The 27,932-nt window shown below is 41.7% G+C and overlaps 1 protein-coding gene across 1 annotated transcript; it reads right to left on the bottom strand.

Annotated features, from left to right (window-relative positions):
• Positions 1 to 1,274: 1,274 nt before the first annotated feature.
• On the bottom strand, positions 1,275 to 27,932 carry CEP85 (centrosomal protein 85). The gene is made up of 14 exons (XM_075264428.1): positions 27,911 to 27,932; positions 26,075 to 26,135; positions 25,831 to 25,983; positions 24,110 to 24,630; positions 23,602 to 23,726; positions 22,694 to 22,811; positions 22,431 to 22,616; positions 22,195 to 22,347; positions 20,955 to 21,109; positions 20,752 to 20,881; positions 11,437 to 11,487; positions 2,904 to 3,011; positions 2,578 to 2,803; positions 1,275 to 1,456 (listed from the first exon to the last, which is right to left on the bottom strand). Exons 2-14 carry the CDS (start codon positions 26,118 to 26,120, stop codon positions 1,299 to 1,301), a joined length of 2,130 nt encoding a protein of 709 aa, XP_075120529.1. The 5' UTR covers positions 26,121 to 26,135; positions 27,911 to 27,932; the 3' UTR covers positions 1,275 to 1,298.

The raw sequence follows: 27,932 nt of genomic DNA, 5'->3' as shown, positions 1-27,932 counted from the left end.
GTGCAATGGAGCAAGTGTAGCTAAAATGTACATTGTTATTGAAGAATAAACTGAATAACATCTCATGTTCCAATTTTCTCAGGAAAATGCTACTCCCAAAAGAACTGTTGAAGATCCTGAAAACACTGGCTTGGGAGTGATAGCCTGCAGCGGAGGCTAAAGTGGCCTACAAAGCAAACAGACTGGATTTTAATTGTATGAACAAAGGCATGGCATTAAATACAGAAACTGGTGAAGAAGTGAGAAAGCATTTTTCAGGGTTGTTTTTTTTTTAAAGTAAGCTGATCTGTCCTAGTATGGACATTTATTCCCTGTCTTATGGAAAGAGACTAAGTATCCTATTGCCTTGGGCATGATTGCCAGGTCCCGCAGTCAACAGGACAGCAAGGGACCAAAAGTTCTCATAGGCCTAATTGTGAATGGAACACCAGTGCAATTGCGTGACCATCACTGCATTCTCTTCTACATGGCTGTCCCAACTATAATTCCTCATTCCCCCAGGTCTGGGGATAAATGCAACAGGACATTAAAGGGGTCATCACAGCAAAGCAAGCTATCCCCTATCTGTAGTCCCATTGTGAATGGAGCAGTAGTCAGGCAGCGCACCCATTCATTTCAATGGGAGCACCAGAGAGAGCCAAGCACTGTACTTTGTCAATTTCTGGTACTCCCTCTCAAATGAATGGAACAGTGCTTTTAACGCTCAAATACTGCTACAGTCAGACTAAAGTTCTATGTGTTCCTGATCAGTGGGGGTCTGAGTGGTTTGACTCGCCCTTACTGAACTACATGTTATTCCCTATCCTATGGTGGGAGATAGCTTTGTTGGAAAACCCCTTTTAATCTGTGGCCAATCCCTTGAAACCTCTTTCCATGTAAACGCATATAGCATTCTTATAATTCAGTATCCACATTATTGGCGAGTATATAGTTCTGTTATAGTCGGGAGCAGAGGGAGCTATGGATCTACTGGCACCAACGGTCATATGATATACCAAATTATCTGTATAGAAGACTGGGGTATACCAGCAGGGTGGGCGATTCTATGCCAAATGAGTTATCATCTTTGGTCCAAAACCGGGAATATTAGGGAAAAAATTTTTGAGTTCTATATTAATTGGCTCCTATACTGACCCCATAATCAACTCCATAGGTCATCTGTATTTTTCTGTTGAGATGTTGGATGCTGATGCCATATGAGTGTAGTATTTTTAGTTGAATCAATAAAGATTATATTTTAGGCCTAGATTCTGACCACACACCTTTTTGTCCTGGACATCCATTTTTCTTAAGCACAGTCACTGCGTGATACAGTTATCTCCCATATCTTGTGCATAACAGTCACTGATGGTTGTGCGAAGCTCTTCAATCTCTCGCTTCAGCTTCTCTACTCCACTCAGATATTTGTCAGCAGAGAGGTCATCTAAATCTTCCTCCTCATCCACGCTTGCAGAAGCTGGAAAGGTGTAAAATTATAATTTTAATAATTATTTTCCAAACTACTTAGAAACACAAATTGATTTAAGACTGATATAAAGAAAGAACAAAGATAAATGATTGGCACAGTTATAAGTCAGCAATCTGCCCATGCACATAATACTTTTACCATGCTCACCATGACAAACATTTCTCACCAAAGGGCTCAAAGCGCAGGAAGCGTTGTGGTGTAGAGCACTTAGAGGCTGCCATACCTGCGCTCATCCTCAACATCCACAAGGGTCAGTTGTTTTTAAAGGAAGCCAATTTACCCATCAGTATACTTTCCGTATGTGAGAGGAAACCCATGCAACCACGGGAAGAATATACAAAACTACACACAGATGTTGACATTGGTTGGAATGAACACCAGCACTGCAAGGCAACAATGCTAACCACTGAGCAACTGTGCTGCTCTATGCTGGATAGAACATTATATTTTAATCGTCTGAATATTTAGTTTTCTAATGGACACGTTTTCTTGTACAGTTCATCGTACTGCATGTTTATTTCAATAACCGTGCCTGCATCATCTAATTGTTACTTGACTGTATCAAGATGACAAAGCGTGGGGTCTTTAGTAGGCCTCAAGCTGTCATGGCAGCCACTTGGCACCCCTTGATCAAGTCACAGGAAAGCATGGGTCATTTGAAGGACAGAGGGTGTTGTGTGGGGGTTAAAGGGGTTTTCTGGGCTAAAAATATCTGATTGGGGGGGGGGGGGTGATCCCCACAAATCTATTTGCTATTCTGTACAGTATCTTGTCCGGTCACACATAAATGAGCTTTCTACTTCCTCCTCCATTCAATGTGTATCAGCTACTGAGAACAGCTGATTGGTGGGGATGTGTTGTGACAGATAATCACCAGTTTAACATGATGACCTATCCTCAAAATGGGTCGTAAATATTTTCAGCCAAAACAACCCCTTTAAAGCTACCAGGACATGCACCATATCCATAAAAGGAAATTATAGGTAGTGGTTAGCTGTACAATGGAGCTGAACCCACTGTGTATGTAGAAGGGTTAGCGTCATTGGATCATAGATTAGGTAGTTATACAATAGATATATAAAAGATAAGATACAGACTGGCCAACTCACAGTGTACTCCTAGTAACATGGACAAGTTAGGGTCTACTCCCTGCACTCTCTGGCTCAGTAAACAGCATATAGATCTCAAATTCTTCAGGCAAAGATTCATTTCTTTATATAGTGTGAAGAGCTGACTAGATCGCATATCTGATGGCTGTGCCTTTAGTAAAGCAAGACGCAGCTGCTCCTGGACTGTCACATTGCGCTCCATAAGATCCTGGTTTTGCGCAGCCAACTGAAACAAGAATAGAGTTAGAAGAACATTCATACTTTCATATAGTATGTGCTGATGTTCAATTTACTGAAGTACCATCCATGCACACGTAGTGACTTACATCCCTAACAGCTGCTTTCAGCTGTTGCAGTGCGGCTTCTTTTTGATGAGACTCTTCTTTTAAAGCTTGTCCTATGGCCTCTTCTTGACACACTTGCTCCTCCAAATCCTAAAGGGGTAAGAAAAACTTTTCATAACATCCTAAAAAGAATGCATCATCAGAAAAGAACCTATTGTTTGAATCACACTTTTACATCCTATCCTACTAATATTATAAATGTGAAGGTTTGTGTGTTTGGATGTTTGTTCCTCAATCACGCAAAAACAGCTGAACAGATTTGAATGGAATTTGGCACGTGGATAGACTGCAACCTCGATTAACATATAGGCTACTTTTTTCCGTTAAATAACATGGCTTCACAAATGAATTTCTGTCCATATTCTATATTACACTGTTCTTATCTCAGTTTATGATAAAGCCAGGCCTGTTATCACTCTGTGTGAACACACACTAACCCTCAGTGTTCATGCATTTGCATATTATCTGATCTGGTCCAGGCACTGCAGACAAACTGACATGGGCAACACCTTTACTCCAAATTGGCAGTTTCTCAATTTTAAACATGCCGGGAAAAATAAAATCTCATTTGTCGCAAACAACGAGAGCTATGAAGGTAGCCAGAAGTCACAGAGTTCTCCTCAAGCGCAGCTGAGGGGGATCATCAACACCAACAACACGCTCATTATATAGCATCGCAGCGAGCTGCTGAGATGCCGGAACTATTACAGGCATGGTGCGAAGAACAACTTCAGTGCCAGAGCAACTCGAGAGGTGCCGAAACGTCGGAGCAGGCGGATCATCAGCGCCCACAACACACTGATTATATGGTGTCCCAGCGAGCTGCTGAGATGCCGCAGCGCGAGGAACGAGTTAATCGGCAGGCCAGCTTCACAGCTATCGAAACGCCGGAGCTGGTATATCATCAACATGAACAACACGCTCATTATATGGCATCCCAGCGAGCTGCTGAGAGGCTGGAACAATCATCGGCACGGTGCGAGGAACAACTTCAGTGCCAGGCCAACTTGAGAGCTGCCGAAACGCCAGAGCAGGCGGATCATAATGCCAATAACACGCTCATTATATGGCGTCTCTAGTGAGCTGCTGACATGCTGGAACAATCACAGACACAGTGCAAGAAACAAGTTCAGCAGCAGGACAGCTTGAGAGCTGCCGAAACGATGGAGCACGGAAACCATCGACGGCAGCAATTTATTAAATTTAGGCGGATCATACACACCAACAACCTGCAGACGAAGTCGCGGGCAGAGGCTAGTAGTTCAACCAAGGGATGGGAAAGGGCATAAGTAAAGGAAATCCATATTCTATACAATGCCATAGGCATCTATGCTATTTTGCTGTAAAAAGACATTTAAGACTTATTTTTGAAGCCCTCAGCTGTTGCTGCTGTGACCAGGAGGAAACTATGCATGTGCAATGTTTGTTTCTGACTGTTTTTACAGCATTCACCGTGTAGCAAAAATGACATGTCTGTGGGTCAGTAAGATTCTGAGGATACCAAATTTATTTTGTTTTTTTTAATGTTTACTTTAAAAAAAACAAAAACAAAAAAAACTTCTTGCCGTATTTTCACACCCGTAACTTTCTAAGGGAACTGATCGTGCGCATTAGAGCCGGGTCTCTGCAGTATATTACGCTGTTGCCCAAGCGTTCCCAACCAAATTGATTGTCACTAAAGATGGCTCCACCTTCGTAATTAACAACCCAGAAAAAGGCTTGCTACTTCTTGATAACTGGCGACTTCCTACAAACGCATCCCCTCCGACTCTCTCTCCACAACATCCTCCATCCTCTCCGGCCTTAATTACCAAGGATTGGAAAACTGTTGGAAAACGCGGCAATCATTCCTAACTATGCAAAACTCCTTATGCTGGTTCTTTAACCCCTTAGCGACCCTTGACGTAACTGTACGTCATGGGTCGCATGGGGATGTATGGAGCGAGCTCACACGCTGAGCTCGCTCCATACACGGCAGATGCCGGCTGTATAATACAGCCAGGACCTGCCAATAACAGCAGCGGTCGGTGCCCGAGCCGATCGCTGCTGTTAACCCTTTACACACTGCGGTCAAACGCGACCGCAGCGTGTAAACAGCGCAGGCGTCATGGGCGCCGCCATGTTTCCCCGATCGCCGCCCTCCTGAACGTCACATGAGGGCGGTGATCGGTTGCTATGACAGCCGGAAGCCTATTGAAGGCTTCCAGGCTTGTCTCTGCACCAGATCTATTAGACGATGCCAGAGGCATCGTCTAATAGAAGTGCTGCGATTTTCCTATTCACTGCAATACTGTAGTATTGCAGTGAATAGTATGAGCGATCAGACCCCCTAGGTTTCAAGGTACCTAAGGGGTCTGATCATAAATGTATAACAAGAAAAAAAAAAGTTTTTAAAAGTATTAAAAAAATAAAAAAAATATAAAAGTTCAAATCACCCCCCTTTCCCTAGATCAGCTATAAAAGTAATTAAAGAACATTAAACATAAACATATTAGGTATCCCTGCGCTCCAAAATGCCCGAACTATTAGAATATTAAAACATTTATCCCGTACTGCGAACGGCGTAGCGGCAAAAAAAATAAAAACAGCCAAAAAGCGTTTTTTTCAACACTTTGCCTCCTATAAAAAATTGAATAAAAAGTGATCAAACCATCAGATCTTTCCCCAAATGGTATCAATAGAAACGTCATCTTGTCCCGCATAAAAAGACACCACAACCAGCTCCATACATGGAAATATGAAAAAGTTACAGGTGTTCGAACATGATGACACAAAATTTTTTTTCTATTTTGCAAAGTTTATCATTTTTTTAAAAGTATCAAAACATTTCAAATACTATATAAATTTGGTATCACCGCGTTCGTACTGACACGTAGAACACAGGTAACATGTCATTTGTACCAAACAGTGAACGCTGTAAAAATTAAACCCATAAGAAAATGGCGCAAATGCATTTTTTCTCCAATTGCACCTCATTCTGAATTTTTTTCCAGCTTCCCAGTACATTGCACAGCATATTGAATGATGCCATTACAAAGTACAATTTGTCCCGCAAACAATAAGCCATCATGTGACTCTGTGAACTGAAAAATGAAAAAGTTATGGCTCTTGAAATGTGAGGAGGGAAAAACGAAAATGCGAAACCAAAAAATGGCCTGGTCCTTAAGGGGTTAACCTACGGTTCAAGCCCTCACCGGCTTTATGCTAAATGGGTTCTACTTACTGGAGCCTTACCTCCGTTTATTGTTTGCAATGCTAAGTACTTTACTGGCATCGGTGATTTTTTTCCTTGTTTATTCTTATGTATGTTTTGCTTATGTTTTTGTTTTATGTTCATGTAGCACCTTCTTATACACCCTGATGGACAGCCTCATGCCTCCGACCAATCCGGACCCAAATTCCGCTATGTACTTCCCTGCTTCATGTAATATAGTGAGTACAAAACTTATACACACATATAGACACCCAATAGTTCACATATCAACACAACCCCTCTACAAAAATGGATTTAACTATTTCTTCCATAAATGCTAAAGGACTTAACAGTCCTTACAAACGCCATTTACTATGGAAAGAAGCCCTAGCTCTCAAGTGCGACGTACTGTTCACACAGGAGACACACTTCTCGATTACTAAAACCCCTAAAATAACTCACCCTAAATTCCCACATGTTTACTTGTCCTCAGCTGATACAAAAAAGAAAGGAGTTCTGATAGCCATTGCTAACTCAGGGCTCGTTCACATCTGCGTTGCCCTCTCCGTTGTGCAGGTTTCCGTTTCCTGCATAAAACAGAGCAGGATACGGAAACCTGCAGGAGTCTCTCTCACCCATTCATTTGAATGGGTGAGAGATGTCCGGCCGTGAGCGGCGGTGAGCGTTTTGCACTCTCCGCCGCGAAACCGGGTTTTTTAATCCGGACACAGAGTCGGACATGCAGTACTCTGTGTCCGGATTAAAAAATCCGGTTTCGCAGCGGAGAGCATAAAACGCTCACCGCCGCACCCAGTCTGTGCTTTCCGTCTTCTGGCATGCAGAAGACGGAAAGCACAGAACGGAAAGAAGAACGCAGGTGTGAACCTAGCATCAGTGGTATTCACACTTGAACAAATCATTACTGACACACAGGGACGCTTCATTTTTATAATCTGCCACATTAATAATATTCAGTACACTTTAGCCAACATCTATGCCCCAAATACGAAACAAAATGAATTTCTAGCAAAAATTTATGCAAAATTGCGGAAAAAAGCAAAAGGCATAGTAATAATAGGTGGTGATTTAAACGATATTATGTTCCCAGACCTAGACTCCACATCTACCTCTAGGCACATGTCATCCATTCGTAACTTGTCACTCAAGGAGGGATATGTCGATGCCTGGAGGTGTACACATGGAACTGAAAGAGACTACACATTTTTCTCTTCCCCTCACCAAACATACTCTAGGATCGACATGTTCCTCCTAAATCACTTTAATCTCAACCTGATTAAATCCACGAAGATTGGCTCAATAACATGGTCAGACCATGCTCCTATCTCTATAACACTCCACCAACATTCCTACCCACCGAATATATACCTCTGGAGACTAGATGATTCTTTACTCCACCACTCCGATTACCAAACCGTCCTAGCAGAGCGTATCTCCGAATACTTTCGGCTTAACTCTATTAATCAAACAGATAATTCTATAGTTTGGAATGCACATAAGGCGTTTCTTTGCGGTATACTTATACAGCTTGCATCAATCAGGAAAAAACTGAGACATAAAGAATCACAACAATTATTAAAAAGTATATCTGAACTGGAGAATGAACACAAGCGTAATCCCACCAATCTTGTTACTTCCAAACTAAGAGACTTAAGAACTCAACTACAACAATTACTTTCTGATTTTTATAATAGATTACTGACCAGATACAAGTTAAATTATTACGCACATAGTAATCGGCCCGGTAAATTTTTGGCTAGTCAGGCGAAAAGAAGATCTGTAAACCAACGAATTTCCTATCTGATGAACCAGAACAAAGAAAAAAATTATAAACCTCCAACTAATAGTAAACCATTTCAAACAATATTACGAAAAACTTTATAACTTAAAAAATGATAAGAGTACTTAACCATCTGCAGAAGACATTTCCGCATTTTTAGACGGGCTAAATCTTCCCCAAATTTCTAACTCTCAACTTGAAACTCTATCCATGCCTATTACATCACATGAAACACTTCAGGCAATTGCAACATTAAAAAAATGGTAAGGCACCTGGTCCGGACGGATTTACGAACAGTTACTACAAAAAATTTGCTGACTTGCTAGCACTCCACCTGACATCGGTGTTTAATGAAGCGATAAATAAAAAAGAATTCCCAGAAGAGATGCTATCAGCTACACTTATCACTCTCCCAAAACCGGGCAAAGACCCAATCACCCCAGCGAATTTTCGCCCCATATCGCTCTTGAACACCGATGTCGAAATTTTCACAAAAATCCTGGCTAAAAGATTAGTATCAATAATGCCAACTATTATTCATCCAGACCAGGTAGGCTTTATTGCTGGCAGACAAACAACAGATGGTACACGCAGGTTCATAGACCTAATTCAACATGCAGAACTGACCCAAACGCCCTCTCTGCTTCTGGCCTTAGATGCAGAGAAGGCGTTTGATAGAGTGCATTGGAATTTCCTGAAAAAAGTACTGATAAAATTTGGATTTATCGGAAACATCCAAGACGCTATACTTGCACTTTATTCCAACCCCTTGGGCAGAGTATACAACTCAGGCTATATTTCAGATAAATTTACTATCACAAATGGCACCAGTCAGGGATGTCCATTATCTCCTATCATCTTTGCTATGATTATGGAACCGCTAGCGGAGCATATAAGACAAAATCAAAACATCTCGGGCCTTAAGGTAGGGAAGATCACCCACAAAATTGGCCTATACGCCGATGACATCATTCTAGCCATTACCGACCCTGTTAAATCCCTCCCCATAATCCAACAAACGCTTAAACTATTCGGCAACATGTCCTATTATAAGGTCAATGAAAAATCGCACACTTAATCTTGGTGTCTCTAACTCTTGCAGAACCAAGCTTTTAACTATGTCTGCCTTTCAATGGAATGAAAAGAAAATTAAATACTTAGGTATTAATCTGACATCTCCCAGCTCTATCCTCTATAAAGAAAACTTTCCGCATTTATTAGACACGGTTAAGAAAAAACTGGATTGTTATCACAAATTACCTCTATCCTGGATAGGCAGAATCTCCATCCTTAAATTGTTAGTTCTCCCTATAATTTTGTATCAGCTCAGAACACTTCCAATACACATTCCTATTTCCTTCTTTAGCAATATCCAAAAATCACTAAACAATTTCATCTGGAGCTATAAGGGCTAGTTCACACGGGGACATGGACGCTGATTTTGACAGCGGATTTCGCGGCCAAATCAGCGTCCATACAATGTATCCCTATGTGAACTGCTCGCTTTTTTTTTTCTGCTAGCGAGCTAGCAGAAAAAGAAGCGACATGACCTATCTTTCGGCGGGAGGCGCTCGCGATGAGCCGCAGCGCCCTCCATGTCGGCTCATTCATTTGAGCCGACAGCGGAGGTGAATGCCGCGACCACGATGGTTGCGGCGGGAGCAGTTCACATAGTGTGGACATTGTATGGACGCTGATTTGGCCGCAAAATCTGCTGTCAAAATCAGCGTCCATGTCCCCGTGTGAACTAGCCCTAAGAAACCCAGAATTAATGTCAACACTATGACTATGTCCTGGAAGGTCGGAGGCATGGGGCTGCCCGACATAAGTATCAGATAGCATCCTTACTAGACCAAGCTAAGTCTTGGTGGCGTCAACCCCAAAACAGATGGTCACAGATAGAAGACTTCTATGTTCACGGACATTCCATCCGCCTTCTAACACCAAAGAACGAAGTGGATAACATAACTCTTGCTAAACCCTCTTCCCCTAACCTATATAGTGTTAAAGCTACATATAATGCGTGGGTAACTTACTCTAAAATGACTCCAAAGATAGATACAATACCAGTGACCTCTCTGCCAATTCGTTATCTTTACACTATCGTCCCTGATCTTGACCTCTCCACATGGGAAGACAAAGGAATTCGAAATATTGCTGACATACTGGATTGTGGTTCCTTGGTCCTTTTTGTAATCCTAACCTCGACGTTTCATATACCAAATAGAGACTTCTTCAAATACCTACAAATTCGTCATGCCTTAGCGTCTCACCAGTTCACCACCTACACCTTCCCTAGAACTGCTTATCTTTTCTTCATGAACTCTAAGAAATCTTCTGGGGGGATATCACTTTTTTATGGAAGTCTTACTACACCCAACGATGATGCAAAACCTAAATATAATGTGCGTTGGGAAACAGACTTGGAACAAGTGTTTGATCTTTCATTATGGCACAAAGCCTTCATGTGGACGAATCGCATATCTAAGGGCATGCACCATATTGAACGGTCTCGTAAGATTCTATTACATTGGCACATTACGCCAGATAAGCTGGCCAAAATGGATCTAAACTATCCTGATCTATGCTGGAGAGGATGCGGCAACAAAAGTACTTATTTTCACGCCTGGTGGTCTTGCCCTATAGTTCACACTTTTTGGCTTACTGTTTTTTCTGCTCTCAACAACTCACTTAACCTTCACCTAACACCTACTCCAAGTCTAGCACTACGCTTTCTCAATACTGAACTTCTACAAAAACCCACTGCTACAGTCGTCTCCCATATTATACTGGCATCTAGAAGTATTATTGCATCCTCCTGGAAAAGTTCAAAACCCCTGCACATCTCCGAAGTAAGAGAAAGAGTCAACGGTGCAAAAGAATTGGAACTAAAATTTGCCTCACAAAATAAATGTTGGTTACTAGAAAGAGAAAAATGGCAATCTTGGGACCCGGCTACTTTCCTCTAATACAGTAACATATTGTGTACATCTAAAGCCTTCCTACCATAGAGTATACATAGGAACATAGATGGGCACATCTGCCCGATACTCTGGTCTTCTTTCCTCTCTCCCACTAAATGTACTGCATTTATAATTTGGTTATGTCACTTGAAGATATGCTTCATTATTGTCCTCTTTTATATTTTTACCTCCTAACCTACCTCACTGCGGTGCTACTACTGTTATACCTTTCTCTTGTTACCCGGTTCAATAATTCTAAGTTGTTGCTATAAATTTCTTGTTTATATTTAAAATATTTTCAATAAAAATAAATTGGTAAAAAAAAAAAAAAAAAAAAAAAAAAAAAAAAAAAAGAAAACTATAAAGTAATGACAAAAAAAAAAAAAAAATAGAAAAAAAAAAAAAAAAAAAGTTAAAAATGATTGCAGTTACCCAAAACCATACATTTGATAAATCTGTTATATTGTTTCCATCACAAGTTCTCCGGTTGCTTCATAGCGGATATGTCCTTCTTTAAATTTAGAGTTTTGTACTGTTAACGCTAACCAAACTTGTACTCACTTTCACTTTATTGCACATCTGTTCCATCTTCTTCTTATGCATTTCTATCACCTGAAATGAAGCAAAAACGAAAATTGATACAGCTCACAAATATACAGATCAAACATGCCACAGGAGTCTATATATTGCTGTGAACTTTGTTAACTAGGTGTTCCACAGGAATTATTGCAAAATAGAGGTGACATTTCCAAATGTCATTTTTTAATGCTAATTTTTCATTTCAACCCAGTTTTTCCTGTAATAAAGATAAGGTTAACAGCAAAACCTACCATAATATGCATCACTCTGATTTTGCAGTTTGTAGAAATATTCCATATGTGGCCCTACTGTGCAACGTGACTCAATACCTGTCCTCAGAAATGAAAGAGCAACTTTATGGATTTTGGTCACGTGTTACATTTGAAGCCTTACAGATACCACAACAGTGGAAGATTCACAAAATTCAATTTTGGAAACTAGACCCCTTAAGGAATTCATGTGTGTGTGATATGACCATTTTGAACCACCAGGCCGTTCACTGAAATTATTAGAATTTGTCCATCAATTTGAAAAAATTAATTTCTCCAAGTATATGCACTGTTTCATCCCCCCCCCTTTTACCAGGGAATAAAGTAGCCCATCTTGTTACACAATTTCTCCCGAGTACAGCAATTACCCATTTGTGGTAAAAAACAAACCAAAACGCTGTTTAGAGGGGGCGCGGCTTGGTCATGGCATTGTGAAGCTGCAAATCTTCGCAATCCTGTTCTGTTTGCCTCTAGGCCACCCTATGTCTCCCACATTCTTCCCCTCTCATATTACATTTAAAGATTCACTATAGTTCCTAGTCGGGTTGTTTTTTATTTAAATTCATGCTGTTCACTGTCTTATTATTCGGTCTGTGGGGGTAGCTCCATCATTGGAAAACTCGTGTCCCATAGGGGTCCTCGCACTACTGTGTAGTGTGATATTTTGAGTTTTCACCATTTTTCTCTGCGCTTAAGAGGGAGATTCTTCCTCCCCACTTTCTGGTTCTCTATGTTTGTTTTTGTTCCCCTCTTCTTTTTTTTTTCTGACTGTTGATTGTAGATCTTGTCATTTTTGTCTCATCTTTTCTTCTTGCCTACTCTTACCCAGTTTTTCTCCATTAATGACCCCTTGTCCTCTGTTAACTTTTGATTCTTTGATGCTAGGGGGCTTCACTTCCCCCAAAGGAGGAAACAAATTTTGTACCAAATACATAAGGCTCATTCTCTGTTTTGGTCCTACAGGAGACCCACTTCACAAAAGACCACATTCCGGTGCAACAGGTACTAACCCTCCTAGTTCCACAGCGGCAACCCGACTTCTAAATCCAAGGGATCTCTCAAACAGGAGGTACTGAGCCAACTACATATCGGCAGCAAAGAGGTCGCCCTAACAGGCTTCTACCTCCCCAATCAACGATCACATTTACAAAACACTCCATATCTCCAAGGCATCGAGCAACCATAATACCCCACTTTGCCTTCTCTCTGTCAGTGCCAAAAAGGCTTTTGATCGTGTACACTGAAGATTCCTGCGTGCTACGCTGGGGAATACATGGGGCATGGACCTAATTTCTTAAGCAATATTCTATCACTTAATGGGGATGCCATAGCTAGGTTACGCTCCAACAATCCATAATGGAACCAGACAGGGTTGTAACCCTATCTCTTCTGCTTTATGTGCAAGTGATGGAACACCTCATAGTAGCTCTGCAGGAGTACCCTGGGATACAGGGCCCCCCCAAACAGGTCACTTTCAGGTTAAGACAACACTATATGCAAACTACCTTCTCCTCTACGTCACTCAACCTCATATCTCCTTCCCAATCCATTCTCAATGAGTCTTTGCCGACCAATTCTCCATTGAATGGCAGCCTCACTCCATTAAGATAAGATAAGATAATCCAATCCATTAATAGTCCCACAGTGGGAAAATTTCAGTATGTTTCAGCTGCATAGTAATACAGATACATGATAATACACAGTAAATATTACAGAAGTAGCAGACACACATATGCTGAGAAAGATATACTAGGAGTCCATAGCAGCTAAGGAACAGAGAATTAAGAAGGAGGACATTCATAATCATTAGTTCTCTGTGCGGAGTGATCTTCGCTTGGTCTGATGTAGATTATACAGCCTGGTCGCGGTTGGAAGGAAGGACTTGCAATAGCTCTCCTTCTCACACTTGGGGTGAAGCAGACGGTCACTTACAGTGCTGCCAAGTGCCATCAAGGTCTCATACATGGGGTGGGATTTGTTCTCCCGCATGGAGGTCACCACGGACAGTGTCCTTCTGTCACCCACCACCTGTACTGGGTCCAAGGGGCTCCCCAGGACAGAGCTGGCCCTCCTGATCAGCCTGTCAAGTCTATTTCTGTCCCTGGTTGATATACTGCTCCCCCAGCAGGCTACACCGAAAAAGATGGCTGAGGCAACCAGAGTTGAAGAAGGCCCTAAGAAGTGTCCCCTGGACTCCGAAGGCCCTCAGCCTCCTGAGCAGGTAGAGTCTGCTGTGGCCCTTTCTGTGCAGCGCCTCCAGGTGGTCAGCCCAGTCTAGTTTATTGTTGAGGAGCACACCCAGATACTTATAGGTCCTGACTATCTCAATACATGTTCCTTGGATCTCCACCGGGGTCGGAGCACCTCTCCGTTTACTAAAGTCCCCCACCATCTCCTTGGTCTTCCCAGCATTAATCCTGAGATGGTTCTGCTGCCACCATTCAACAAAATCCCGGTTTAAGTCTCTGTATTCCCCATCAGTGATAAGGCCTACTATAGCAGAGTCAGAGTACTTCTGTAAGTAACAGCTGGAGGAATTGTGCCTAAAGTCAGCAGTGTACAGTGTGAAGAGAAATGGGGCAAGAACTGTACCTTGTGGTGCCCCCGTACTACAGATCACCGTGTCAGACACACAGTCCCGGGCTCTCACATACTGAGGGCGGTTTGTCAGGTAGTCTAGGATCCAGTTGGACAGGTGATGAACCACTCCACCAAGGTTCAGCTTCTCCCTCAGTAGCTCTGGCTGAATGGTGTTGAACGCACTGAAGAAATCAAAGAACATTATTCTCACAGTGTTCCCGGGTTTCTCCAGGTGAGAGAGAGCTCTATGAAGAAGGTGGATGATGGCGTCATCTACCCCAATGCCCGGCCGGTAGGCAAACTGGAGGGGGTCCAGAGCGGAGCTCACTAGGGGGCGTAGGTGTGTCAGGACCAGTCTCTCTAGGACCTTCATCAGATGGGATGTCAGTGCTACAGGTCGGTAGTCATTGTAGTCCATCGGGTTGGGTTTCTTTGGGACTGGTACCACACAAGATGTTTTCCCACAGTTGAGGTACCACTCCCAGCTTTAGACTCATATTGTACATGTGCGTAATAATACCACACAGCTGGTCACTGCACATTTTAAGAACTCTTGCGCTTATCCCATCGGGCCCACCGGCCTGGTCTGCCTTAATCCTCTTGATTTTCCGACACACCAGAGACTCTGAGGATCAGACATTCGGATTGCAATTTACTGCCAGTCGGTGGGGGGTGGGTCTTGGTGTGTGAGGGGCACCAGTGGAGTGTATGTGGGTCGCAGATGTACCAGGTTGTGATCTGATCTGCCTAGGGGTGGTAGGGCAGATGAGTTATATGCATCCCTTACATTGGCAAAGAGCAAGTCCAGCGTTTTGCTGTCTCTTGTATGGCAGGTTACATACTGGGTGAAGCCAGGTAGAGTGGATGCTGGGGAGACGTGGTTGAAGTCTCCAGACACTAGGAGCAGGGCATGGGGGTGAGATGATTGCAGCTCGCTCACAGCAGCATGGAGGACTTCACAGGCAGTGTCAGCTTTAGCAGAGGAGGGGGGGGGGGACATATGCAGCTAATACGATAACATGTAATAGTTCCCTTGGCAGGTAATAAGGTCTCATGCTCACAGCTAGCAGTTCAATATCCTTTCCACACATTTGTTTCTTAACTACAACATGTCCTGGATTACACCATCTCTCATTCACAAATATTGCGACCCCTCCTCCCTTGCGCTTACCGCACTCCAGCGTCCTGTCCGCACAAAAAAGTTTGAAGCCCACCAAGGAGGAGAGTGTGTCCGGAGTGATTTCAGTAAGCCAAGTCTCTGTAAAAACCATCATACTGCACTCACGAAACTCCTGTTGATGTCTGGTCAGTGCAGTCAGTTCATCCATCTTATTCACAATTGATCTCACATTCCCCATTAAATACCTAGGTGGACCTGAGAAACTATAACGTCACCGGGTTGTCCTGGTCTGGATGCATAAAGCCATTGAAGATGGACATGGTTCCCAGTTTTCTTTACCTTTCCAAGCCTTACCAATCCCAGTCCCATGACACTACTTCTCAAACCTTCAGAAGCTATTTGGGTGTTTTGTTTGAGGCCCCTTCCGAAGTATACTGAAATTTAACCCAGGCAAAGGAGAGGCGGGTATATTACAGATCAGCTGTCCTATTGCTCCTTTTCGACTGGCAACATAGAGCTTTGGATAAGCAATGGGTGTCCATAGAAATAGATCTTCCCTTTCTTCACCTCCCCTCTTGCCATGATTCCCTTCAGTTTCCAGCCTAGCACATTTCCTGTCTGTTTGGGACTGCATGGCGAGATGACTCACTGGCATGCCATATAAACCCCATCATTTATAATGTGGGTTTTGGCAATTTTCTATTTGTAGCCGCTATAAGATGCCTGGCCACATGGCAGGGCTAAGAAGGGAAGAACCACTATTTAGACTACTGGAGCACAGATGTAGCTGGAAAACTTTTCTGGTGCAATCATATATGCAGGTTCCCTGAGGCAGGACTACATATAAGACCCCCAAGAAGTGACCCCACATTAAAACTTCACTCCTTAACCACTTCAGTACCGGGCCAATTTGTGGTCCAGGACCAGACACATTTTAGGTTTATTTTGTATGTGCGGTTTTGAGGGCTGTAACGTTTTTTTCTCATATGTCTCATTCAACTAATTTTTGCGTCTTTTTTTGGGGACACATAGGTTTATATTTTTATGTTGTTTTTATTTTCGAATGCGTTTTAATTTTTTTTTTATATCCGGGAAAATATAAACAAAATAGGAGGGAAATTGTGTCTGGTTTTCACTTTTCTTTTTTTTTTTAATTTAATAATACAATAAAGTGCAACTGAAAAACTTTATAAAATAGTTTTTCCTCTCAGTTACGGTAATTTTTATTTTGTATGGCTTTGTCGGGGGTGGGGCTATAACCTTTAATAACAGCATTTTATTGGTGTATTATTTTACTTTTTTTTTTTATTTATTTATTTTTTTTTTCAAACTAATTTTTTTTAATATTTTTTTTCCAGATGTTGTCCCCATAAGGTCAAAAGAGACCTTTGGGGACATCTGATCACTTTTTTTTTTTTTTGTATTAGAGGCTGATTTCTCCTATAACTGGGGCTGGTACATTTAGCCCCAGTTGCAGGAGGAATAGAGCCTCCTGCACGCTGCTATGCACAGTATACAGAGCTGATCTGGGTCCTACAGCAGCTCTTGCAAGACACTGAGCCCGGCAAATAACGTGACCGCTGTATACACAGCAATCGAGAAGGCAGGGATGGGAATAAGCCTTCCCTGTCTTCTCTCTGGGAGCTTTGGCTAAAGTTACAGCCAGCTCCCAGCTTCAGCAATTGCACGAATTGCTCGTGCAATAGCTGTGTTCTGACAGGACGTACCGGCACGTCCTGTCAGAACAAGGCAGCCACTTCTCGGACGTATATAGTCTATGGGCGGTCCAGAAGTGGTTAAAAAGGTATTCATCTATGGAGGTAGTAGAAACCCTACTGGGATTTCAAAAAGTATTGTACAGCAACTGGTGCAGAGATAGAATTGCAATTTTTAAGTTGTGTATGCCATTTCAGTGCCTGATATATTGTGCCCAGCATATGCCATATGGGGTACAGATTTAGATGGACTTTCTGGGGGCCATGATTTTACAGAGCCCTGGAGGTGACAGTAAACTGGAATTCTCCAAGAAGTGACCCCATTTTGTAGGCGCAATTTTAGGGTCTCTGCAAATGTGACATGGTATCCAAAAACCAACAATCTAAATCTGCACTCCAAAAGCACATAGCCCTCCTTCACATCTGCGCCCTGCTGTGTACCCAAATTGCAACGTATGCCCACATGTATGACACTGCTGTACCCCAGATAACATACTTAATGACATATGTGGGTATAAATGGCTGTTCTGGCACAGCCGGGAAGGCCCCTGAATTGCCAATAAAGAGGAATCCGCAGACATGTCACCCCATTTTGGACACTAGCCCACTGATGGGATTTATCAAGTGGTGTAGCGAGCATTTTTAACCCTTGAGTGTTACATTTATTTAGTTTCCAGAAATTAATGCGCAGCTGATAATGAGAAGTTAAAAATTTAATTTTTCCAGAGACTTTCCATTTCACTGCCCGATATGTTGTGCCCAGCTTATGTCAGCAGAGATACACACTCCAAAAACTGGTAAGCGGGTATCCCGGGCACAACAGCTTTTAGAGCGGTTTATCTCTGATACAAGTCAGGCACAACATATTACTCACTGAACTGACGTATTTCTGGAAATTGTCATTTTCACAATCAGCTTCGTATTCATTAATGGATAATAAGTTATAGCAACACTTGGTTAAAAATGCTCACTGTACCCCTGGATAAATTCCTCCAGGGGTGTAGTTTCCAAAATGGGGTCACATGTCAGGGGATTTCACTTTACTGGCGTTTCAGCTCTGCAAAAGTGTCATCGCATCCAAAAACCAAACCGTCTGTGCTCCAAAAACCAAATAACACTTCTTCCCTTCTGTGTTCAGCTGTGCCCTAATATCAGTTTATATCACATATGACTTTACGTCCGTTATCCCGGGTACACCAGTGTCATACATGTGTCATACCTGTGGCATAAACTGCAGTTTGGGCACACAGCAGGGTGCAGAAGGGAAGGAGCGCTATGCGGCTTTTGAAGCGCAGATTCAGAGGTTTGGTATCTGGACGCCATGTCATGTTTGTAGAGCCTGTAAGGTACCAGAAAAGTGGATTCCCCTAAGGAGTGACCCCATTTTGAAAACTGCACCCCTCAAACAATTTATCAGGGGGTGTAGTGAGTATTAGTATCCCAGACGTGACTCTATAGCGGATGGTGAAGAGGGAATATGTAAGTGGTGCGGTCCCCTGATATTCGCTCACACAGCTTATACATTCCCTTCCTACTGCAGCCAGTTGCGTTCTAATGATTCGACGATTTTGTCTTCACATTATGCAAGGTATAGTTTCTTTATTTTTCTGGTTACGTTGCCATATAAGGGATTTTTGTTTGCGGTATGAGATGCATTTTGTAATAACACCATTTTTGGGTGCCTACAACTTATTGAATATATTTTATTAACTCTTTTTTTCCCGGATTTAAAAAGCAATCGATTCTGGCAGTACATTTAATTTTTCTCCATGCAGCGTACAGTATAAGTAACATGTGGCCCTTATTCTGCGGGTCGGTACGGATACAGCGATACTTATATATATATATATATATATATATATATATATTTATTTATTTTTTTTATGCGATACTAATTCTACAGAAAAACAAAAACACATTTGGGAACATAAATCAATGATTTTTGCATCACCATCTTCTGAGAGGCGTAACATTTTTAATCTTCAGTTGACAGTGTTGGTTGAGGGCTTATTTTTTGCAGGACAACTTGTGCTTCTTATTGGTACTGTTGTGGGGTGCATATGACTTTTTGATCACTTTTTATAGCATATTTTGTAAGGTGAGATGGCGAAAAATCATTAATTCCGGCGGGTTTTTTTCCAATGTTCACCATGTACATTAAATATTGTTTCAGTTTTATTGTACAGATTGTTACGGACACAATAATACTAATTATGCATTGTTTTTATTACTTTAGTATTTTATATAATAGTTTTCTTTAGAAAAAGGGATTTTGGGGGGCTTTATAAATTTATTTTTTTCATACACTATTTTCTACACTTTTTATTTTGACTTTTTCAAGTGTCCCTTTAGGACACTTAAATCAGTGATGGTTTCATCACTAATCCTGTATTATAGGCTGCACGTGTCTTGCAGCCTATAGAGACGCATAGGCATTACCCGGCAGGATCAACCAGGTAACGGGGACTCGTGGCAGCCTGGAGTCACTGGTCAGACCCCAGGCTGCACATTATACATACCGGCACCCCCACGTCTTGCCGCAGTGAATGTCAACGGGGACAGATCTATTGCGGAACCCCTTAGATGCCGCGATCATTTTTTATTGCGGCATCCCAGGAGTTAAACCCCCCCCCCACTGGAGCTCAGCTCAAATGGGGGGGGGGGGTTATGGAGCAAGGTGTTAGCTTTCAGATACAGCTAACACCCGCTCCCCAAGTCGGCACTGTCAGGTTAAAATCTATCCTGACTGCCTGATGTATTTTTGCTATAAGGCAGTTAGGAAGGACCTGTCAGTGCCAAAGTAATTTTACTATGGGCCAGTCGTTAAGGGGTTAACTAAGGTGACCGTTTCCTAAATAAAGGGAGATGGGCCTGAGAACAAATCAGACAAGGACACACACATGGGGCAGAAGTGGTACAAAGATGTAGCCACAAACAAAGATGGTACAATGAGAAGGAAAGGCAGATGGGTAGCAGCTGTCCGGAAGGGGGGGGCGGTGGCATGTGGTACAATGAAGAGGTGGGCAGAGTGTAATGCAGAAGGTAAAATGAGGAGGTATATGCACAGGAGACACAGCAGATGGAGGCAACAGAGGAGGTAAGTATGAAAGGCAAATAAGCAAAATTCAGCACAGCTCTGCAACTTCTCTCATCTGCTCACTAAATCCAACAGAGTAGTTTACAGAGGTTGCCAGGGGTATCGCAGTGCTGTGATGTCACCAATCACTTCTATTGGTCAATGGTGGCAATCAGAGGGGGCACGACCACCACTATCGTGGACTGATAAGTTCTGATCTACTGTCCCTAATAGAAGCCTCCTATTACATTTACACTAAACTGGGATGACTGCTGTTGCATCGCTGTCATGTATGTATGTATGTATGTATGTATCTTATGATCGCTGCCAGTCATTCTCTTATGTGTAGCTTGTGAGCCCCACATGGGAAAGTGATTGGCAACGTCTGTAAATAGCTTTGGAATATAATGGCACTATATAAATAAAATACATATACACAGTGTATTTTTTCACAAAAAACAAAAACCACAACCCACCTTATACAGTGTATTAAAATAAAACAAAAAAGCAGAACCATAAATATGAAAGATAACCTACTTTTTGTAAGCAATCCTGCTCTCTATATAAACTTTCAATTTTTTGCTGTAGATTATTGGCCTCTTCTGTTAAACGTTTTTCTTCTTCTTTCCAGTCTGTCGTTTCCAACTTCTTTATTTCTTTTTGTAAACTAAAAATAAATAAAACCTGTAAATCATCTTACCTGAACAAAATTAAAACAATTTTTTCTTCTCACTTGGTACCTTTCAATGGTCTCCAAATGCTCTTGCTCCTTTAATTTCTGAGCTGCAAGTTGTGCTTCACTTTCCCTGCAGTCTGCTCTGGATACTCCAAGTTTATTCTCTAGATCACTCAACTTCTCTTGTAGGAGGAGATTTTGCTCTTGAAATTCTTTCATCTACATATAAAGACAAAATACAAAAACATAGCTCAAAAGAATGAAGAATGTTTTACCCATGAAAAGACTGCAGGACCTCTCCCTCTCTTGTACAGCAATTGGCTTGAAAGGTATAGGAGATCGCCACCAGCTCCACACATATTCTGGCTGGCTGCACTCAGATTGAATGTGGAGGGAGGGAGGGAGAAAGGTCCTGCAGTTTTCTCTTCGTTGAAAAACACCTTTAGGCTTAGTTCACACATAAATTACATGTGGCTTATTTTGGCACCGGAAAAAAAGGCTTTTTAATTAGGAAGTGTTTTTTGGACCTTGGCCCGCTATTTGTGGAGCATTTTTTTGTAAAAACTGCTTCCAGGTGATTTTCCCATCCTTAAAGAGAACGGGCCGAAAAAAAAAAGCGTTGCGCTTTTTACCGTGCAGTTTTTTGTAAAAAAAAAACCAAAACAATGCGCGTTTTGCGCTTCCCATTCACTTCTATTGCTTTCTTCAGGCGGAAAACGCCTGAAGAAAGAGGTCATGTCGCTTCTTTTTTCGCCTAGCGTAAAAAAAAAAAAAACCTAGCCCTCTACATAGACTAACATTGTATATAGGAGGATTATGACGTGGATTCCGCTGTCAAAATCCTCCTCAATGTCCCCGTGTGAATTAGCCCTTAGGCCGAGGCTTCACAATATGGAAACAGGTTTTTTCTTTTTGTTGCTGATTTTACTGTGTTTTCTTGAGCCAAAGCCAGGAATGGCTACAAAAGGATTGGAAAATATGTAGTAAATACTTTTATGAAACATATGCTTTAAATTTCCTGCAGAGACATATTTATAGAGAGATTTATAACATACTTTAAATGCATATCACGTTATTCAATGGATAAAAAGTAAGCTGAAACGCTCTCTCTAGTGGTAACAAAGTAGCCAACATGTGATTTTCCAAAAACCTATGTCTATGCGGGGAATCTGGACTCTTTTTTTGAGATAAACAGTTACTGCACTTCAGAAAAATAGTCAGTGATTTCTTTGAGCTCTTTACATTAGAAAGTGAAGATCCATCTACAAATTGTGAACTCAAACTATAATGGTGTGAACAATTACCTGCAGCACTTGTTTCTGGTGGTCTTTTGCTGTAGGAAGATCAGCCAAGTATCTCTCCAGTGTCTCTATCCTCTGTTGCTTTTCTTTATTCTGCTCGGCTTCTTTCTGACATTTTTTCTTTAATGAATTTATATGCCGTTCTCTACCTTTCACCTGTTACAGCATATACAAGTCACCACTTTTGGAAATTATTGTTTCAGCTGAAATAATATGATCAGAAAGTTATGGTAACTCACACGTTCCTCCTGCTTCTTCATTTCATCAGAGTGTTTTTGTACAGCCTCCTTCATTTCTTCTCGTAAGCCTCTACTTTCTGCCTCCATGGCACATAGTTTTTTCTCCAACTCTGCTTTCTCCCGAGCAGCTGAATCCGTCTTCTCCGCAAACTGTGCTCTTAAGAATGTAACCTCCTGTTGTAAGTCCTAAGAACACAGGTTAACTATTTCCTGTAAGTCTTTAAAGAGATGATATGAAGGCTTTAGTGGACGTATACAGTTACCTGTAACCTCAGGACACACATATCATTGTATGGACTAGATTGGCTTAGTAGTGTGCCATGGACTTGCATCTCTCCCTCCCTTAATTTCTGTTCTAGGACTGCAATGTGCTGACGCTGCCTGTAAAATATAGAAATAGAACAAAAATGGAATATGATGTAAAGGGGTTGTCAGTTACAAAGTTAGATGAATGCTTGTTTGAACATTAAGCAATAACTGACTGGGTTTACAATTCTGCTCCAAAATACATCTGTGTTACTGATGGGACAACCGCTTTAATATATAAGCTGAAAGACTGTCCACAGTGGGCGACATTGAAATCAGCACTGGTGGCCCCAACCTCTCCACAAGCCTTACTTTGGGCCCCTTGGTCAGAAACTCATTTCATGTGGATGGCTGCCAAGGTGACTGATTATATTACATTTTAGAGCCCTATATCTCAGGATCCATTAGGGCTATGAAGATGAATCTCATCTTTAAAATGATACCACGATCTTCATTATAGTCCTTACAGATTTGGAGCGATCTGCTGTAAAAAACGTCAGGAATTGGGATCTGTATTGGGATCTCAATGCAGAATAGCGTTTTCAACAGTGAATTGAAGAAATTCTCCTCATCTTTCAAATTAATCCAAAACCATCTTCATAGCCCTAATCAATCCTGAGATATCGGCATTAGAAGTAAGGACGTTTCAGATACGTCCTCTGCTAGAAAAGTGCCACACTGGGAGGAGGTTTAGATACATGGGTGGCAGGGATAGGGTTATGCTACTTATCTAGCGACCATTAGAATGTTAACTAGAAAACTGCATACAAATGAAACAATTGTCATTTTTCTACTATTCCAATAGACGACAGTAACAGTTAATGCTGAGTATAAGCAGCACCAACCTCATTCACAATGCTCTTACCTGTCCAACATCACCTCCTTTTCAAGTAGAATGTTGTCACTAGCCTTCACAACTCGCTCCCAGTCATTTGGAATCGGATGAAGTCCAGCAGAGTACACTGGAGCTGTAGAATAATCTCTCACAAGCTGTAAGAGATTGAGCAGCAGTCAGACATACAGGCAGAGGTATGGATACACTGATGAACATACATACATTAAAGATAGAGCTGGGCGATTACGACCCAAAACAAGATCATGAGTAACTGAACTTATTACCTCGATTGCGATTATTTTAGGACACTCTGTTCTTCTACATGCTACCAATGCTAGGTCACCAAATTTTGATTTTAGTTAATAACACATCAGCAATCCAGTTTGTATAATGTACAGATAGTGATCTATCCTTTAGCCAATGGCAGTGAGAGACATTGGTGCAAAATAACAATGTAAGTATGTTCACATCAATTAATCTAGCAAACTTTCAATTTTTGTTACGTTACAATGAATTGCCTAGCCCTAATTCAAGATACCTGAAGTTTTTCCATCCTCATTCTCACGTTGTCTACATACTGTTGTTGCGGAAGTTTCCATAAGCTGTATTCTGCAGCTGGCTGGTTACTGTATGAATCTGCACGCCAGCCATGATTTTGCAGATTTGAAGACTGGTATCTAGCTCTATGAGTCAGCTCCACTCCTCCAATTTCCCTGCTCTCGGGAAGAGACTTATAAGGCTCAACAGCACCATTGATAACTGCTGTAAGGTGGTCAGTTCTACCATCTGTGCAAAAGGTATTTAACAAAGCAGACTGGTTCATGGTAGGTTCGATATTAGGCATTTCAAACTTTCTGGCGTCTTCAATTGGGGAAGGGTCTACAGATGATGTAAAGGGACAGAACTGTACAGCAGATTCTGAGGAATTCCCAACTCTATCATATATTCTTGTGTTCGTTGAAGATGTTGCCATAGTAGAAGGCACAACATGTGCTGTTGGAATAGGGATCTGGCTTCTGATTGGCTGGAAGGAAGTACTATCACTGGTATTGCAAAAATCTACAAAAGGAAAGATAAAAAACAAAAAATGTATAAGATGGTCAAATAGGAAGTTATAGAGTATAATCAGCTTAATGTAATGAGAGGATTTTAAGTCTGACAATTTGACACCTTATGGAAGCCTCTTGTGTGGCTATGCACTGTATGACAAGGGAGAGCTGCATATTCTGGCTGGCGCAAAAGCGGTCATCTTGAGAAAAAAATATATAACAAACACTAATGTGATCATATCTCTGTTCCAATAAAATGACAGTGGAGCAGAGGAATCCTTAAAAATCTTGTAGGAATTTTCCACAGAGGTTGCCATATAATAAGCATGCAGCTAGAGTGAAACTTAGGTTTGATACTATATACCCTGTTGTCAAAAGATTTTAAACAGTTAAAGTACTAGATAACTATGGTAAAGAAATCGCTGGTGTTAGGCTGAGGCCCCACATTCCGAAAACGTACTGTAAAAACGTAGTTTTTTTGTTGCAGATTTTGCTGCATTTTTTTTGAGGCAAAGACAAGAGTGGATTTGACAGAATGTAGAAGTATATGAGCTTCTATATATTTCCCATTTCTTTTATAGCCATATTTGACTCTGTCTCAAAAAGTGCAGCAAAATCTTCAAAAAAAAAACCAACAACCCCAAAACACCCTTAAATTCTGCAATGTAGAACCTTAGCTATACAAAGCTAGGTTTTTAAGCCCCCACTAGACTAGTTACAGGATTGTGGCCAAGCATGTAACCTGCTGCTCCGTTCAAAGTGAATGGGACTGAGAGACAGCCGAGCACAAATAGTTGGAGCTTTCTATACACAACAGTATGGTTCCAGGGGAAAACTGGAACATACAGAATTATAGGTTACATACTTTTGGTCTTGTAAAACAGAGGTTCATTGGGTTCCCTTCACACGAGAAAACTCAAGAACATATTCATATACCTGGACAGTTTTTCAGTGCCTGAAGTTACAAACCACTAAAACCTGCACTGCTGCAATCCAATACCTTTTATGTCAACACTTTCCTCCTGACATTGTTCATGATGGTCCCCCGCTGAAGACAAACGGTCAAAAAAAAAACCGAAGGATGCATGATATTTCAGCAATAAACAGTCTTTGCATTAGCTCTTGACTATGCCAAAAAGATTTTGGGACATACATAGAGCAGCTCTCCAATAGGATTTTCTGCTTTAGGAAACTGTACATTATAACTCACCATCATTATGTTCAGAAGCAGAAATTCCCTCAGAGACACTGGCACCTTGCTTGTTCCCATGAGATACAGAAATTCTACTCAGAGGTTTTCCTGATACTTGAGGAGTTTGCCACTCTGTGTAGGAAGAACTGCTCCCATGCTTAAGTCCACTTACTGCAATACAAGAATAAGGGGACAAAGTCAAAGCCAAACGGCATGAAATCATACCAGTAATGTACAGATAAAGGATTAGAGCTTGTACTACCGGGCTGCTGAAATCCTGATTCTTTGTACCTATCCAGAGCCGCCATCGTCCTTCTATGGAGCTGTAGATTAATGAACAAGATGTTACCATATATTTTGTACAGTATAGATTACAATATAGCATTCCTAGAGGTGGGGGGGGGGCTCTAGCTTGGACAACTATTTTTTATTGTTCTGGGTCCCCTGAAAATCACAAACTTTTCAAATGCACATTTAACCATTGAATGCAGTCATACTGGGAATATGTATAGCCGCTCCTACAAGCCAACACTTTCAGAGTTTACTGGTATTACACAAAATAAACCCAAAAGTGAAATCCTTCACAAGTGAATTGGGCAGCACATCCTTATTGTATAAAAAATAAATAAGTTTATTCACAGTAATGTTAGGATCTACTGGAAGTTGCCATTTCCATTAGAATTTATTCTGTTATAGGGTTATGCCTATAATTTAGATGTAGCCAAGAGTTGAAACATTGGTATAAAACATTTAACTGGGTTATGCCACAAAAAGTATAGGCTAAATACCTGAATGGGGAGTGTGATGACAGGAGCTAGGTAGTATTACCGTATGTATGTATTATTGCTTATTCATATAAATCATACATATACCTTTTGGAATGTTGTGTTTGTTTGTGTGTCATTCATCTGCTTCAGTGATTTCTGTGTATACGGAGGGGGAGGTCAGAGGGGAAATTGCTTTTTCAGGCTGACCAGATGTTTTAGTTTAGTGACCCTGCGAGAGGAAGGGGTGCCTTGAACCAACTTCCAGAGCCACAGTGTTCCTGCAGCCATGAAAAGAGCCTTCTTCCCCAGGATTTAGGAGTAAGAGGAGGGGGGTATCCTGGCAAGATAGTATGGCTGGATATTGGCCTTAGCTGCTTCCACAGATTTGACAAAAGCTCTAGGTCTCAGTTAAGAGAGCCAAGTGTCTCCTTCACTATAGAAGGCCCTGCAAGCTCCTGGAACCAAAAACTTCTAAGTATTGTTCTGTTTTAATCCTTTTCATTTTTATAGATGTTTGCACTGTGTGTCTTTGGGTATTAAATTGTTAGGATTAACTGTAATCTGTAGTATTTGAAGATATGAAGGTCCACAGCATGCTCATATTTCCATAAAAATACCATCTGCCTGTGACCTAACACCGAAAACCTTATTCGCCATGTGGTTGATACAGTGCATTCAGTGGCGCTTCTGATTAGTGGCCACTTCCCACTTCTGATTAGTGGCCCGGATGAATGAGCATAATCAGGAGGGAGTCTCGAGTCGCGTCTGACCCAGGAGTGGAATCCATGTGAAGATAAGGCATGTCGCATTTTTTTCACGCTAGCTGTGAAAATTCGCTAGCAGAAAAAAACTGCAAGAGACTCCCATTGAAATGAATGGGGAACATTTTTGCAGGCAAATTTTGAAGCAGATTCCACGTCAAAATCTGCCTGCAAAAAACTCTGTGTACAGAAGATGAGGGTAGGGAATAAGTCTGACCTGTGGCACCCCCACCAGTCATTGAAAGACATGGGGGGGGGGGGGTCTGCTGCAGCTCCTGTCAGACCTATGGGATTATAGAAGCCAGCCAAGTACAGTGCATGTGATCTCAAACAGATGAGTGTCCTGGCAGTGGCCGTGCAGACTGCTGCTCCATTTGTACGTCGTGATATATCATTGACCACAGGCCCAGCTAACCATAAGGCTTTCTAAGCTCCCATTCACATCAGTGGGATGTCTCTACCTGCACTGACACTACAAACAGAAACTACAAGCAGATATGGCGGATACCACAGAGGACGCCGCCGGGTCCGCCAGGGTGTCGGTAACATACAATAACCACACAACGTCACCTGCACTCGAGCACCGGGGAGA

The sequence above is a fragment of the Leptodactylus fuscus genome, chromosome 2 (assembly GCF_031893055.1).
Source record: "Leptodactylus fuscus isolate aLepFus1 chromosome 2, aLepFus1.hap2, whole genome shotgun sequence".
NCBI classification, from domain to species: Eukaryota; Metazoa; Chordata; class Amphibia; order Anura; family Leptodactylidae; genus Leptodactylus; species Leptodactylus fuscus.
Note: the sequence above shows the minus strand (reverse complement) of the source record. Positions and strands in the feature narration are given on the sequence as shown.